This window comes from Macrotis lagotis, chromosome 5 (genome assembly GCF_037893015.1).
Source record: "Macrotis lagotis isolate mMagLag1 chromosome 5, bilby.v1.9.chrom.fasta, whole genome shotgun sequence".
Lineage (NCBI taxonomy): Eukaryota > Metazoa > Chordata > Mammalia > Peramelemorphia > Peramelidae > Macrotis > Macrotis lagotis.
In genome coordinates, this window is record NC_133662.1 from 5,636,940 (window position 1) to 5,651,179 (window position 14,240).

The following is a 14,240-nucleotide window of genomic DNA, read 5'->3' on the forward strand; positions in this document are numbered from 1 at the left end:
TCGACAAGACATGGCATATGAATGTAATGGAGTACTATTGTTCTTTAAGACATGATGAGCAGGCGAATCTCAGAAAAACCTGGAAAGACTTATGTGAACTGAGGTTGGGTAAAGTGAGCAGAACCAGAATGGCACTGTACACAGTAACAGCAACATTGTGTGATGATCAACTATGACAGACTTAGCTCTTCTCAGTAGTACAATGATCAAAAACAATTCCAAAAGACTTGTGGTGGAAAATCCAATCCACATTCAGAGACCACAGACTCTGAATGCAGACTTAAAGCACACCATTTTCACTTCTTTAAATTTGCTTTATGTTTTTTTCTCATGGTTTTTTCCCTTTTGTTCTGTTTCTTCTTTCACAATATGACTACTATGGAAATAGGCTTATCATGACTGTATATGTATAACCTGTCTTGCTTCCTGCCTTGGGAAAGGGAGAGGAAATGGAAGGAGAAAAATTTGGAACTAAAAATCTTATAAAAATGAATGCTGAAAACGATCTTTACATGTAATTGGAAAAAATAAAATATAAAAATGAAAAAAAGAACACTGATCTCAGAATTAGACTTCCTGCACAGGTATTTACTAGCTGTTTGACTCTAGGCAAATTGCTTTACTTCTAAATACTTGGGAAAGGGAAATACCCCAAAAATTCAAGCATAAGGAGAGTACCTAGGTCTTCTGACACCAAGAGTAGCTCACTTTCCTCTATGCCATGAAAGAATAAGGAAAACAAAAGAGAGAGAGAGATGGTGAATTAGAGTGAGTGAGAGAAGTCCAGTTTGGTTCCCTCTGCACCCAAGCAATCAATCAGTCAATCAACAAACACTGAATTACAGGTTGATCATGTACCAGGTACTGGGTGTACAAAGACAAAAATTAGAAAGACATGCCCTGAAGGAGTTCATATTCTTATCAAAGGAGCAATTTAAAATGTTGGTACGCCTCATATTTACTGCTTTTTTTGCTTATTCCCAGGACTGGAGGTTAAGAGAGAAACTTTGTTTAATGTAAGGCAATGAGGAAATAAACTCTGGATATAAGTAAACTACAGTAGGGGCAGTAGAAAGACAAACAGATGGTCAGTTCCAGGAGGCACTGTAAGAAAAGAGGACAAACAACTTGAAAGCCAGACAGCACCAAAAATTATCTCCAGGGTCCTATCTGAAGAGAGGTCCCCAGTCCCTGCTCCTCCCATGTCCCAGCCCCCTTCAGCAACAGACCTGGATCTCGGTGTTGCCCCCATCCAACAGGCGAATGGCCAAGCCAATGCTCTCCTGGAAGATCTTTTCATTCTTTGTGCTCATGATCAGATCAGATACCAGCTTGGTGGCTCCTTCTTTGTCCAGTCGGCACTGTATTGCTGCGATATGAGACCAGTCCTGATCCTGACCTAAGGGGAGAATCAGAGCAGGGACAGACAAAAGGTTCTCTTAGGAACTCAGCAAGTTGGAGAAGGCAGGAAGTAAAGAATCCAACACCCCTTGAACTGAGAGAACAGGATATTAGGAGGCCTTTGGGCTTGGAGAGAGAAGAGAAGAGAAAGTCAGGAAAGAAATGAAGCATAGGAGAGTAGGGTAGATTTTGGAAGAGATAGTGCCTGGGGGAATAGAGGGTTTAGAGGGTGATCTCCAGGGTCAGGGGTGGGAGAACACATGAGCTATGGAAAGATTTTCAGGCTGGAAAATAAGAGAATGTTACAGGGGAGTCACCAGGGCTATCAAGGCAGGTGAGGATCGGGGTGGCCTTAGGGTGGTAAAAAAAAAAAACAGGGAAGTCATCCTGGAGATGAGAAAATCTGCATTTAAGGTGTGAGAATCTGGGTCTGGGGAAGCCCAGTCCTCTTCTCAAACTGAGTCAGAGGCTGCTAAGAAGAAGTCTAAGAGAGGGAAGGGGGATTCAGGGTGAAGATCATAGGACCCTAGATTTAGCCCTTCTAGCCCTCCATCTCTCATTTGAAAGTTGAGGATACTGAGGCCCAGAAAGGTGAAGAGATTCCAACCCAGGTCTGTGACATCCAGTCCACTTCTCTTTACTATACCCCATGCCTCTGGGCTGCACGGTACTGAGACCACAGATCAAGAAAAGGGAAGGCAGGGTCCAAGCTATACCTGTGGCCATGGAATCTGGAATGTCCCCTTTGGAGTTCAATTTCCGATTCTGCAGATAATTGTGAAGCAGCATCTTCCGTAGGTTGTTGCCCTGAAAGGCAACCCAGTGAGCCCTGACCCTTGACCTGTGGAATTGTCCCCCCATCCCCATCCACACCACCAGCCCTCCAGGGCCAACCTTAGTCTTCCCAAAGCTACCCTTAGTAGCAAAGACCAGTAGCCTGGGAGCCAGGATACCCAAGCTTCAATCATAGATATACTGTGAATTTTTATATCTTAGAGAGAGAATCTCAGTTACCTCACAGTTTTATTTCCTGTCTCAAAAACTCTTTTTCAAAAGAAAAAATTTTGTATATCTCAAAAACCTGGGGAGCTTTTGGCTTTTCTGAAACTCATCATATCTTTACCACTGTTTAGAATTACTATATGAAATAATAGCAGCTCATATTTCTGAATTCTCTAAGGTTTACAAATCTTTCCTCAATGAGTGAGGAAACTGAGCCTCTGAAAATAGAGGGATGTAGGAGTGTGTGTGTGTGTGTGTGTGTGTGTGTGTGTGTGTGTGTGTATGCCAACTTTTCTTCTAAGTTCTTATTTTAGGGAATTATTTGAGTCACTGGGCTATTCAATGGATGCCCACACAAAATACATAAAGGTATAGAGCATATCCACTATCCTGGATTATCTTCCTGTATGAGCACCATATATTTATGAAGATTTCCTTGTTAGAAAGATGCCTATCATGTCAAAAAAGCCAAACTAAGGAACTGCAATAATGAAAACTAGAGAGAGATGAGGAGGGACCAGAGGTAAGAGGAGAAATGCTTTGAAAGGAAAAATAGGAAGAGGGTTGCTGGTATAGGGGAAATCAGATGCTGGGTTGTTTTTTTTCCCCCATCAAGAGGTGAAAGCAGGGCCACATGGCAGCTATGTTATATGCTTATTTAAAATGGAAGAGGGAGGGAGATATTTGGCCCAGAAATTTGTGCCAGCATTGATGACTAGGTTTGAAACATCTGAATGAATTCCAGTAGAATGGCTGAACAATCCTAAACTCTTATTTGCTCTAGTTGCCTTGGTGGCACAGTGGAGAGACTGCCCTACCTCAAGTCAGAAAGACTCATCTTCCCAAGTTCAAATCTGGTCCTCAACACTTATTAGCTATGTGACCCTGGGCAAGTCACTTCAACCTATTTGCCTCAGTTTCCTCATCTGTAAAATGAACTGGTGAAGGAAATGGCACTCTCTTATCTTTGCCAAGAAAATACCAAATCGGGTCATGAAGAGTAAGGTGTGACTAAAATGACAAAACAACAAGAACTTAAGCTTTGTCAATCTGTCTAGAAAAAAAGAAAGGGAGTATCCAGGCCATACATGGATTAGTGACTTGAGAGATATAGAAACAATTAAATACCATTAGTTATAGGTACTATTAAATATAGGGGAAAGAGAACAGAATTGGGACTCAAGAACCCTGGGTTCTGATAGCAGCTCCATCACAGCCCAGTCTGGTGACCTTGGGAATATCACTTCTCTAATAACTCTGAGACTTAGTTTCCCCATCTATTAAAAAATGGGCCTAGATCAAAGATCAAAATTTTTTTTTAAATCTGGGAACTGAAATGTTTGTTTGATGTTTCAATAACTGCATTTTAATATAATTAGGTTCTTTTATAACCCTACATATTGTTATACATTTAAAAATAGCATTCTGGGGAGGCTAGGTGGTGCAGTGGATAAAGTACCGGCCCTGGAGTCATGAGTACCTGGGTTCAAATCCAGTCTCAGACATTTAATAATTACCTAGCTGTGTGGCCTTGGGCAAGCCACTTAACCCCATTTGCCTTGCAAAAACCTAAAAAAAAATAAATAAAAATAGCATTCTGCCATCCACAACCAGAGAAATAGAATCTAAATGCAAATCAAATCATGCTATTTTACTTTTTTAAATGTTTTTTGTTTTTTCTTTCTCATAGTTTTTCCCTTTTGTTTTGATTCTTTTATTACAACATGACTAATATGGGAATATGTTTAACATGATTGTACATGTATAGCAGATTTCATGCTGTCTTGGAGAACAGGGAGGGAAAGGAGGGAATTTTTTTAAAAATGAATGCTGAAAACTGTCTTTACATGTAACTATCTTTACATTTGTAAACCTTAGAACATGTAGGGGAAAAAAAGAAAAATTATTAAGATAAAAAAGAAAAGGGACAGGTAAGTAGCGCAGTGGATATAGCACCAGCCCTGGAGTCAGGAGGACCTGGGTTCAAATTTGGCCTCAGACACTTAATAATTACGTAGCCATGTGGCCTTGGGCAAGCCACTTTAACCACATTGCCTTGCAAAAACCTTAAAAAAAAAGCTAAAAAAGAAAAAAAGAAAAATAGTATTCAATGGAAATATATTTAACATGATTGTGCATATATAACCTGTATCATATTACTTGCTCTCTTGGGAAGGAAAAAGGGAAAGAGGGAGGGAGAAGTATTTGAAACTCAAATCTTTTTTTTTTAATTTTATTTATTTAATGCAAGGGATTAAGAGCGACTTGCCCAAGGTCACACGGCTAGGCAATTATTAAGTCTCTGAGGCCGAATTTGAACTCAGGTCCTCCTGACTCCAGGGCCGGTGCTTTATCCACTGTACCAACTAGCAACCCCAAAAACTCAAATCTTATTAAAAAAAGAATGTTGAAAGCTATCTTTACATGTAATTAGAAAAAATAAAGTACTATTTACATGCACATCTAAAAAGAAAAGATAGTATTCTGAAAATGGCTTCCCCAAATTGCCAAAGGGGTTGACAGTTACAAAAAAAAGAATTTTTGATGATCATTGAAATACCTTCCAACTCTGATATTCTATGTTCTATGAATATGTGAATACAGGGTAGAAATGGTAAAAATGGTCCAAAAGAAGGGAAGGAGAAAGAAGGGGTGGGAGGGGAGAGGAAGGGGATGTGACCAATCTTGGGTCCTCCCTCATCAGGTCCCATACTCACCCGATCCCCATACTTCCTCTTCTTGAGCAGCATCTGCTGTAGAGTCCTAAGCACCTTAATACATAACTTTTCCTCGGATTCCATCAGGTCCTTTGTATGCTGGATCAGCCTGGGCACCAGACCAGGGAAAGGGGGCTTAGACTCCATTCACTCGAATTCCCAGAGCTTCCACATGTCTCCTAACTATTATTTCTTCTGGGTCCCTCAAAGTTGTTCCCCATCTTTCCTCATCCCCACCCCCAATCCCATCTTGATAGGAAGACACAGAACTGCCCAAACACCCTTAATCCTTTTTCTCCCTCTCCAGGGGTATTGTTACTCATTGTGCTCTGAACACCTGACCTAGAGGTCCAGTTCCTTCCCCCACTCCTAACACATAGCTCAGGTACCTTGGAGAAGATACAGTCTCCCCTGGATGTCTTTTGACAACTACCCCTGCCTTTCTGTTAGACTGGAATACCTACTTTTTCTCCCTTCCCTATTTCTCTCTACTTTGCCCACTTCTAAGCTAAGGTAGCTAATTCCTAGACCCCCCCCAAAAGACCCCAGGGATGGCTCTGCCAGCCTCCACATTCCTCTCTTCCTAGGTGACACCATTGCCAGAATGAACCAGGATGCTCTGCTCCCTCCCCACTCAACACTGGGTCCCATCTCACTTGGACAGGAAGCCTCCACTCTCACAGCGCAGGTAAGCATCACTCCCTTCCAGGAACAGTAATTCAGGCCAGTGTAGCACATCCACCAACACGGACAACTCGGCTTCCACCAGAGGTTTCAGTCGCTCCTCCAGCGTGGTGATGATGTCCTAGGGATCCCCGGAATCAAGCCAATCAGAGAAGAGAAGGAGCCTGGGGTCATAGCCCAAGTCAAGACTAGGGATGGGCCAGGTAGGCAGGAGTGGATACAACAAGGAATATTTCATATTTCATATTCCTTCTTATAAAAGCCCTAAGACCATGAAATTCTGCTCCCTGTGAGCTAGATGCATTGCTTCTGCTGTCATGTTACATGCATTTCAGCAGAAGTGCTAAGCTCATAGACCCCAGACCACAGATGCAGACTCCCAAAAGTGCAGACAGAACTGGATTAAACTGCAATTGGGAATTGTTTAACGATATGATACAATATAGATAATGTTAATTTGTGGTCTTCTAGTACAATATGTATGGTTCACAATTTCTACTTGTGTTGGACTCCCTTACATTACAGTGAAAGCTCAAAGCCTTCAACAATAGTCAAAAAACACACACACACAAAAATAATTTTTAAACCTTGCCCAGGGGGTACATATATAAATAAAAACTTGTTGATTAATTGATTGATTTAGGAGAAGAGTAACCCAAAATGATCCTTCTCTGCCACCCCCCATCTAAACCTCCATTCTCTCAGTAGTCTACTGTACTTCCCACAGAGAAAGGGAAAATGAATTTTTCCACAACGTGCTAAATAATCAGAAACCCAAATGTGTATGGGTCATGTGAATTTGTTTTACAAATGCAACCACTGAGTACCAAGCCTATTAGCAACAATTTGCTAGTGCACAGGTGATTTTGACTACAAGTCTGCCACTCACAGATGATGGCCAATCAGGTAAAAAAAAGCATTTTTGCTACAAACAAAACAAAAAACAAACTCTCAGGAAGACAATTTTTGACCAACAGGCTATACATATTGGGAGCCCAAGTGAGAGAGAAGCAGATTATTGGATGAAAATATTAATGGTTTAAGATATATTAACCCTCCCAGACATATATCTACATTTTAAAAGCCAGTGCATTCCATTTTCCAATTAGAAGTAGCTAGATAGTGCAGTGGATAAAGCCATTGCTTTATGGAAGACTGAGTTGAAATCTGGCCTCAGATACTTACTATCCATGCAATCCTGGGCAAGTCACTTAGCTTCTGCCCTGAAGGCAGCTAGGGTGGCTCAGTGGATAGAGCACTAGACCTGGAGCCTGGAGGACCTGAGTTCAAATTCAGATTCAGACTATTACAAGTTGTGTGACCTTGAGCAAGTCACTTCACCCTGTTTACCTGAGTTTCCTCTTCTATAAAATGAGCTGAAGAAGGAAATGATAAATCGCTCCAGTATCTTTGCCAAGAAAACCCCAAAAGGAGTTAGAAAGAGTTAGACACAACTGAACAATAACAAAGAAGACAATGCCAATAATGTAATCTAAAGCATATGATGAGGCATAGATCGAGAGATGGCTTTGGAGACAAAGGACTGGGATTCAAAACCCAGCTCTGCTGCCTACTATAAAGGAAAAGGAATGAAGCAAATAATCCCCAAGGTCATCTTCAGACCTAAATCTATGATTCTCTAGGCCCTCACTTTGCAGAATCAAATCATGTAGGCAGCCACCGGCTGAATAGCCTGTGAGTAAGGTTGGCCCTTCACCTGCCTACCTGCAGCTTCTCAATGATGTTCTTATAGTCCCATTGGTTGGCGGTGGCAGTGACACGAGGGAAAGCTCGAGTGGCCGACTTGTAGCTTGAAGCATTACGTTGCACAGCACAGCTGGCATTGCTATTTAGGAGGGAGCTGATGTGGGCATCCAGGTCCATGGGCAGCGAGATGGCTCTGCTCTTGGCTATAAGAAAGTTCCAGTTGGTTGAAGAGCAGATGTAGCTGGTTAGATTTATCATGCCCTTTGCACTGTCTCTTAGGTGTGGCAGAGTTTAGGTCTAGACTATTAATAGACTGCCTAAACATGAAATGGCAAAAGAAGAGAATCCAAACCAAGTGTTCCATCTGATATTTTAGATCCCCGTCTGCTTGGATCTAAGGAAGGCCAAAGGAGGTATCTCCCCCTTCCCTGTAGTACAGACATTTCCCTTCCTCCCTCTCTCACTTCTCTTTTTTAATCCGTCCAGGACAGGAGACTGGTTGAGATGACCTTACCAACCATGGCCAGGGTCCGAATGCAGGCCTCCACTGAGCCTTTGTGATGCTGCTGCAGCCAGGGACACTCCAGTAGCCGCATGCAGGACTGGAGAAGCTGCACTACAATCGTCTGGTGTGTCTGGAAAGGGGGAGGGAGCCATTGGGGAAGGGGACAGATCTCTGGACACATAGGTGCCCTCCCAGCTCCCAGCGCCGCACCCCATCACTGGGATACACGGTCTCCAACTCCAGACCCAATTTCTCTCCCAGGTTAAAATTTCCTCCAAATTTTCTAAAAGAACCACAGAGATACAAAAATATGCATATGCATATGGATGAATGTTGAAAACTTTCAAAATGTATAATTGGAAAAATAAAATAAAATTTTGATTGACACAAAAAAACCCCCCAAAGAGTTACAGCTCAAAGGAACCTTAGATGACCTCAAGGACCATAAGACACCCTCCATTCATTCATTCATTCACTCATTCATTGTACATGAGGAATCAGAGAAGTAAAGTGATTTACCCAGGATCACCCAGCTTGTAAGTATCTGAGTCAACATTCAAACCTAGATCTTCTGGACTTTGATCCTAGTACTCTTACCCAGCATGCTAGTCTTCCTCTCAACAAATCTGTATCCCCCTTGTTCTCCAAGTTCACTCTCAAAATGAAGCCAGGCCATCCTCCTTGACTGGCCTCACTGACCCTGGATCACCTCCATTCAACCCCTTGCATTCTGTCTGTGCTTGTTTATATTGTATGTTGGCTGAGTCCTATTTCCCCATCAGACTGGGAGCTTCCTAAGGTCAGGAACTGCATCTGGTCCATTATCAAAGATGCTTGAGCATTTTCTCCATCAGACTGAGGGCTTCTTGAGGGAAAGCAAAGGGTCTCCTCCTCTCTGTGCCTCCTCTAACTCTTGGTCCAGGCTCCAGTCCAAAGCAGATAAGAGTAATGAGAGCAGGAATCAACTTCACAAAATAATACTGTTGCTAAGGGCAACTAGGTGTGCGGTGGATAGAGGACTGGACCTGGTGTCAGGAAGACCAGAGTTCAAATTCAGCCTCAGACACTGACTAGCTGTGTAACCCTGAACAAGTCACTTCACCCTGTTTGTCTCAGTTTCTCCATCTGTAAAATGAGCTACCAATCATATTTTTGCTAAGAAGATTCAAATGGGGTCACAAAGAGTCAGCAACTAATGAAATGACTGAACAACAAACAATAAATGCTATTTCTACTCTCTTAATTCACTTTTCACACTGTCCAGACTTTATCCTTCACCCCTCCCCCAGTAATGGAGATGAAAACTAAGACCCAGAGAAGGATAGCAATGGCCTCAAGGGAACACAGCTTCTCAAATCCAGTAGCTTGCTTCCAACTGTATGTTTCTTCATTTTTTGGGAAGAGGAAAGGGGTAGGAAAAAAGAAGAGACAGGGAAGGAAAGAGATGAAAAAAGGAGAAAAAAGGGAAAAAGAAATAAGGAGAGAGAAGTAAGAGAGAAAGGAGAGGGAAGAGAAGGGGAGCAATGTAGGAATACCACAGACTGTTAAGATCCATGAAAGCATCCTGTCCAAATCCTCTATTTTTCAGATAAGGAATCTGAGACTCCAAGAAAGAAAATGACTTTGCAGACTCAAAGTAGACCAGGTGAAGGTCAGAGGCTGCTTTTTAGGGATGACTCACCTGTAAGGAGGTGCTGTTTTCAGAGAAGGGAGAGCTAAAGAAGGCACTAATAGTGTCCAGGACCACTGTCAGGACGTACTTCTCCAAGGTTGGGTCAGACACGCGCTTCTCTCGTTTCTTACAGACCTGGGGGTTGCAAGGGAAGGTGAGAATGGATGAAAGAGGGTGTGAGGGTGTCCCTAGGCAGGAAGAATTCCAGAATCCATGTCGCCCCAGAATCAGTCCTCTCCATTTCCCAGTGTTACATTCCCATCCCTTTTGCTCCCCAAATCAAAGGGCTCAGAGACTACCATAACAACCTCCTTCCTTAGAGTCAACCTCCCACAATCAAGCCAGACACACCATCCTACTACAGAGGGAATAGAGAAAATCTTGAGGCCTGATTTCCTTGTTAAAATCTTTATCTATCACAAGCAAGTGCAAGGGTGGATCTCCTTAAGAAATGGAGCAGAGTGGTCTGTCCAGCTAAGGAATCTCCACAGGAACCCAGCAACAGCCAGGGAGAGGCAGAAACCTGGGAGTGTGTATGGGTTGGGCCATATATATTTGGGGGTAAGGAGGGCTTCTCTGCCTATGCCCTGGCTTCTTCCATAATTCACTGACCCGGGCCATGTCCAGGGTGAAATTCTCAAACAGAGTCCAAATGTGATTACTGGTGTAAATCTCTTTCATCTCCACCTCAGTGTCTACATAGCAATGGTTGACAAAGTTCACATAGGCCATTTTCACCTGGGGAGTAGCAGGGAGAAAGGGAAGTGGGAGAAGGAATAGGTGAAGTTAGAAGAAAAGGCAAATGCAACCAACAATTTTTTTTAAGTTTTTGCAAGGCAATGGGTTTAAGTAGCTTGCCCAAGGCCACACAGCTAAGTAATTATTAAGTATCTGAGGCCGTATTTGAACTCAGGTACTCCTGACTCCAGGGCCAGTGCTCTATGCACTGCACCACCTAGCCACCCCAACAATTTCCATTTTCCTCTCAGTTTTTCCATTGCTTCTCCCTTCTCCCTTTCCCTCCCTTCAAATATCAATCTCCCTCTCTCCTTTCCCTTGTGTCCCTCTTTTTTCCCTCCTATCTGTTTCCATCTCCCTCTCCTTACAATCTGACTCATTCTCTTCCTTTCTGTGTCCCTTTCCTTCCAACTTGTTTTCTTCCTCCCTTGCCTCCCTCTCTTCCCTTTGCTTTTCTATCTTATTTCCCTCATCCTTTCCCTCTCCCCTTCCCCCCACTTTTTCTCATTTCCTCTCTTCCTTTCTCACCTCTTTTTCCCTTGTCTCAGGCTTTCCTCCCATTCTTTCTCCTTCTCTATCCCTCTTCTCTGCCTTTCTCCCCTATCTTAATCTCTCTTCCAGTCTCCTATTTCTCCATTCTGATTTCTCATATCTGCTCCCTCTCTCCAAAACTTTCTCTCTCTTCCTTGACTAGACTCCTTTCTACCTCTACCTTGTCTCCATTTCTTTGCACTATTTCCCTCTCTCACCCTCCTCCATCTCTGTATCTCTCTAGTTTTTCCTTCTTTTTCCCTTTTCTGCCTCCCTTCTTTCACCCTTTTCCTCCCATCTCTCTCTCCTTCTTTCTCTACTTCCCTCTCTCCTGTCTCTTTCCTGTACTCCCTCTCTCTTTCTCTCGTCCCAGCTTCTACCTCTTTCCTGAATTCTTTTTCTCCTGCTCCATGTTTCTCTTCCCTTCTCCTTCCCTTCTTCCCCCTCCTCTCCATACCTCCCCTGTGTCCTCTCCCTCTCTCCCTCACTTCCTCCCTCCCTCTCTTTAAGCCTCCCTCAGGCAGATAGAAGGGGTACCTCAGTGATACAGTCCTCATGGGTAACCACCGAGACTACATCTTCCAAGGGCAACAGGGAGGTACACTTGATCTCAGTGTAGACATTCTTGCCCTCAGCACAGGCAGCCAGGAGATCCACTAGGGATATGTGGTACATGAGGGGGCTATTGTCTTCCACGCCATCCCTTGCTGCTTTCATCATGTCTAACATGTGGGCCATAGAGGTCTTGTCATTGTAAAACACCACCACATCATCCCCTGCATTGGTTAGCTGCAGAACATAGGGAAGAATGAAGGATTTATCACCAGAGGCCAATCAGATCCTGAGATGCCTGAGATTGGACTCCTCCATAAGAATATCCAGGCTCATAGGATCACAGGGCTTGATATGGAAGTAATTTTAGAGTCCATCAAGTCCAAACCTTCATAGGACAGATGGAAAAACTAAGATTCACAGAGGCTGACTTACCTAAGATCATTTAGGCAAGTAAGGGGTAAAACTAGGATTTGAATCCAGAATTTCTGGGTCCAAATGGAATATAATGAGGGAGAAGAATTTCTGGGTCCAAATGGAATATAATGGGGGAGAAGAGAGTAAAAGACCTTGACTTTCCTCAAGCAGGAACTGCTTTCCTGCCCTCCTAAAGCTAATCTAGCTGGGCATCAATCCCAGCTACACATTCTTCCACCTCCATACCTACCTGCCCCCTCTGGACACTGAATTTTTCTCAAATAAAGAAACCCCATGCAACAAGCTCAAGCTCTCTCCAAAGCAAAGGGAACAAGAATTTAACATTCAAAGGAAGTCCCCTCCCCTGCCCAAGTTTTTGAGTCCCCTCTTTGGGCTTTCCAACTGAGTTCTATTAAGCCTCCTGCCTGTGTACTTTCAGGCCCCCAGGAAGTCTCACTGCCTACATTCTCTCAGGCTCACAAGCTGAGATCCTTCAGACTTTTCCCCTGAATTATAATAATCTTTCTGCATGAATTCTCTTCATCTCACTGTATTTTAGATGCATTGTCTTAGTCCTTGCTGCCTGAGTCCCATTAAGCTTGTTGCCAGAATTCTCCCGCCTCCACTGGTCATTACTTTTATTTATTGGTTTTTTTTTTTTTACTTTGACATGGTCGAGGCTTTATCATAGGTTGGGAGACATTTGGTCTTTCTGATTTGGCTTGGAAATCCAAGATCAAACCACAATGTTGGGGAACCAGTGATGAAGCAAGCTGCCCACCTCCTGACAGAGAGGAGAAAGACTCAAGATGCAGAAGGGAACTTGTTTTGCTTGACTATGCAGATTTGTTACAATGACTTTTTTCTGGTTGTTTTTTTTCCTCTCAGTGGTGGGGAGAGAGGTGGGAGGGAGAGAAAACAAATGCTTGTTAAGTGAAGAAATGAAAAATAAAATCCAGGTCCATGAGTCAGTCCCTTTATTCCACAAACACATTCCTTGGCTTTGCACAAAGAGAAGACTCCCTGCCTGAGGTCTTTCAGCTGCCTGAGTTCTCCTGGCTCCAAACTGCTTGAATCTTTTCAGGTTCCCAGTATGAATCCTTTCAGACCTTCTACCTGAGCTCCCTGAGGCTCTTGCCTGACCCTCCAAGACTGGGAGCAAGCCATTGCCAATCCCTTGAGCTGTTGGCTCCCTCCCTTCTGCCCACCCTGCCAACTCCACTCACCTCAGTCATGATCATATCCTGGCACTTCTTGACGTACTTGCCCTCGGCCTTGATGACAGTGTGCAGGAAGTCCAGATATTGCACATGCCTCCCATGGGTGGCTAGCAGATGCACAAAATGCTGCAAGACGGGTTCACTGATCTCCGAGCAGAGCTGATGATTGTTCAGGAAGATGTGCTGCATCGTCTCAGCCTCAAGCAGCTGCCAAAATCCAAAAGAGGAATGGCAGCCTCAGGAATAGGAATCCTGCCTCCTCCTGGCTCTCTATCCATTCTCTCAGGGACATCATCGGGACAACCCAGGCCCCACCATGAAATCCCTATTTCAACTGGGGCTTCCAAGACCAGGGGGTCCCAAGTCTCCCCAACAAGGTAGAAATCAAAACTCATATCAGAGACGTGGGGAATCTAACAGACCATCTGAGTCAAATGATCCTCAACTGAGGTCAAAGAATCAAGAGACAATGGAAAGAGGGTTGAATTTGGAAGTTCAAAAGACCTAGGTCTGAATCCCGGCTGATTTACCATCTATATAATCTTGGACAAGTCACTTAATCTATAAAACGAAAAGAGTTGGACAAAGGTCCTTTCCAAGTTTCTTCTGCTTCCCTAATAGGTCTCTTTCCCAGAAATGTCTCCCACACCAAAATCAAAGATCAAAGATCAAGAAATGGGTAGGACCTTAGAGTTATTTAGTGCCTCCTATACAGCATATAGATTGGGCACTTTTGATTGCTTTGATTGAATATGCTTATTTATTTCAAGTATTTTGTCTTTCTTTTGATGGGGAAAAAGAAAGGTAGGAAAAAATATATGCTTGAAATTGGAAAAAAACTTTAATAAAAAAGTTATCTCTTCCAACTTTTCCATTTCAAAGATGAAGTAAATGAGACCAGAGAAATTAAGTAATTTGTCCAAGGTCCCCCAAGTAAGTGCCACCACACAATAGGCACTTCATAAATACTTCTCTAGAGCCCCCCAGCTTCTCCTTCTATTCATGCTCCCCTCTCCCCTCTTTCCTTCCCCCTGAGTACTTAGGATCCCTCTTCCCTGAATAGCCTTGGAGTCCCCTCTCTCCACAAAGATCCT

General features: G+C 43.3%; 1 protein-coding gene across 1 annotated transcript in view; it reads right to left on the reverse strand.

Annotated features, from left to right (window-relative positions):
* ITPR3 (inositol 1,4,5-trisphosphate receptor type 3) overlaps positions 1-14,240 on the reverse strand; it is a 119,578-nt gene that overhangs the window by 22,581 nt on the left and 82,757 nt on the right. Inside the window, exons 30-39 of the mRNA XM_074236536.1 lie at positions 13,153-13,353; positions 11,495-11,746; positions 10,301-10,426; positions 9,698-9,823; positions 8,026-8,146; positions 7,530-7,714; positions 5,777-5,925; positions 5,121-5,229; positions 2,118-2,208; positions 1,230-1,399 (exon numbers count right to left, since the gene is read on the reverse strand). Coding sequence (XP_074092637.1) covers positions 1,230-1,399; positions 2,118-2,208; positions 5,121-5,229; positions 5,777-5,925; positions 7,530-7,714; positions 8,026-8,146; positions 9,698-9,823; positions 10,301-10,426; positions 11,495-11,746; positions 13,153-13,353 — 1,530 coding nt within the window. The remainder of the gene's footprint in view (positions 1-1,229; positions 1,400-2,117; positions 2,209-5,120; positions 5,230-5,776; positions 5,926-7,529; positions 7,715-8,025; positions 8,147-9,697; positions 9,824-10,300; positions 10,427-11,494; positions 11,747-13,152; positions 13,354-14,240) is intronic.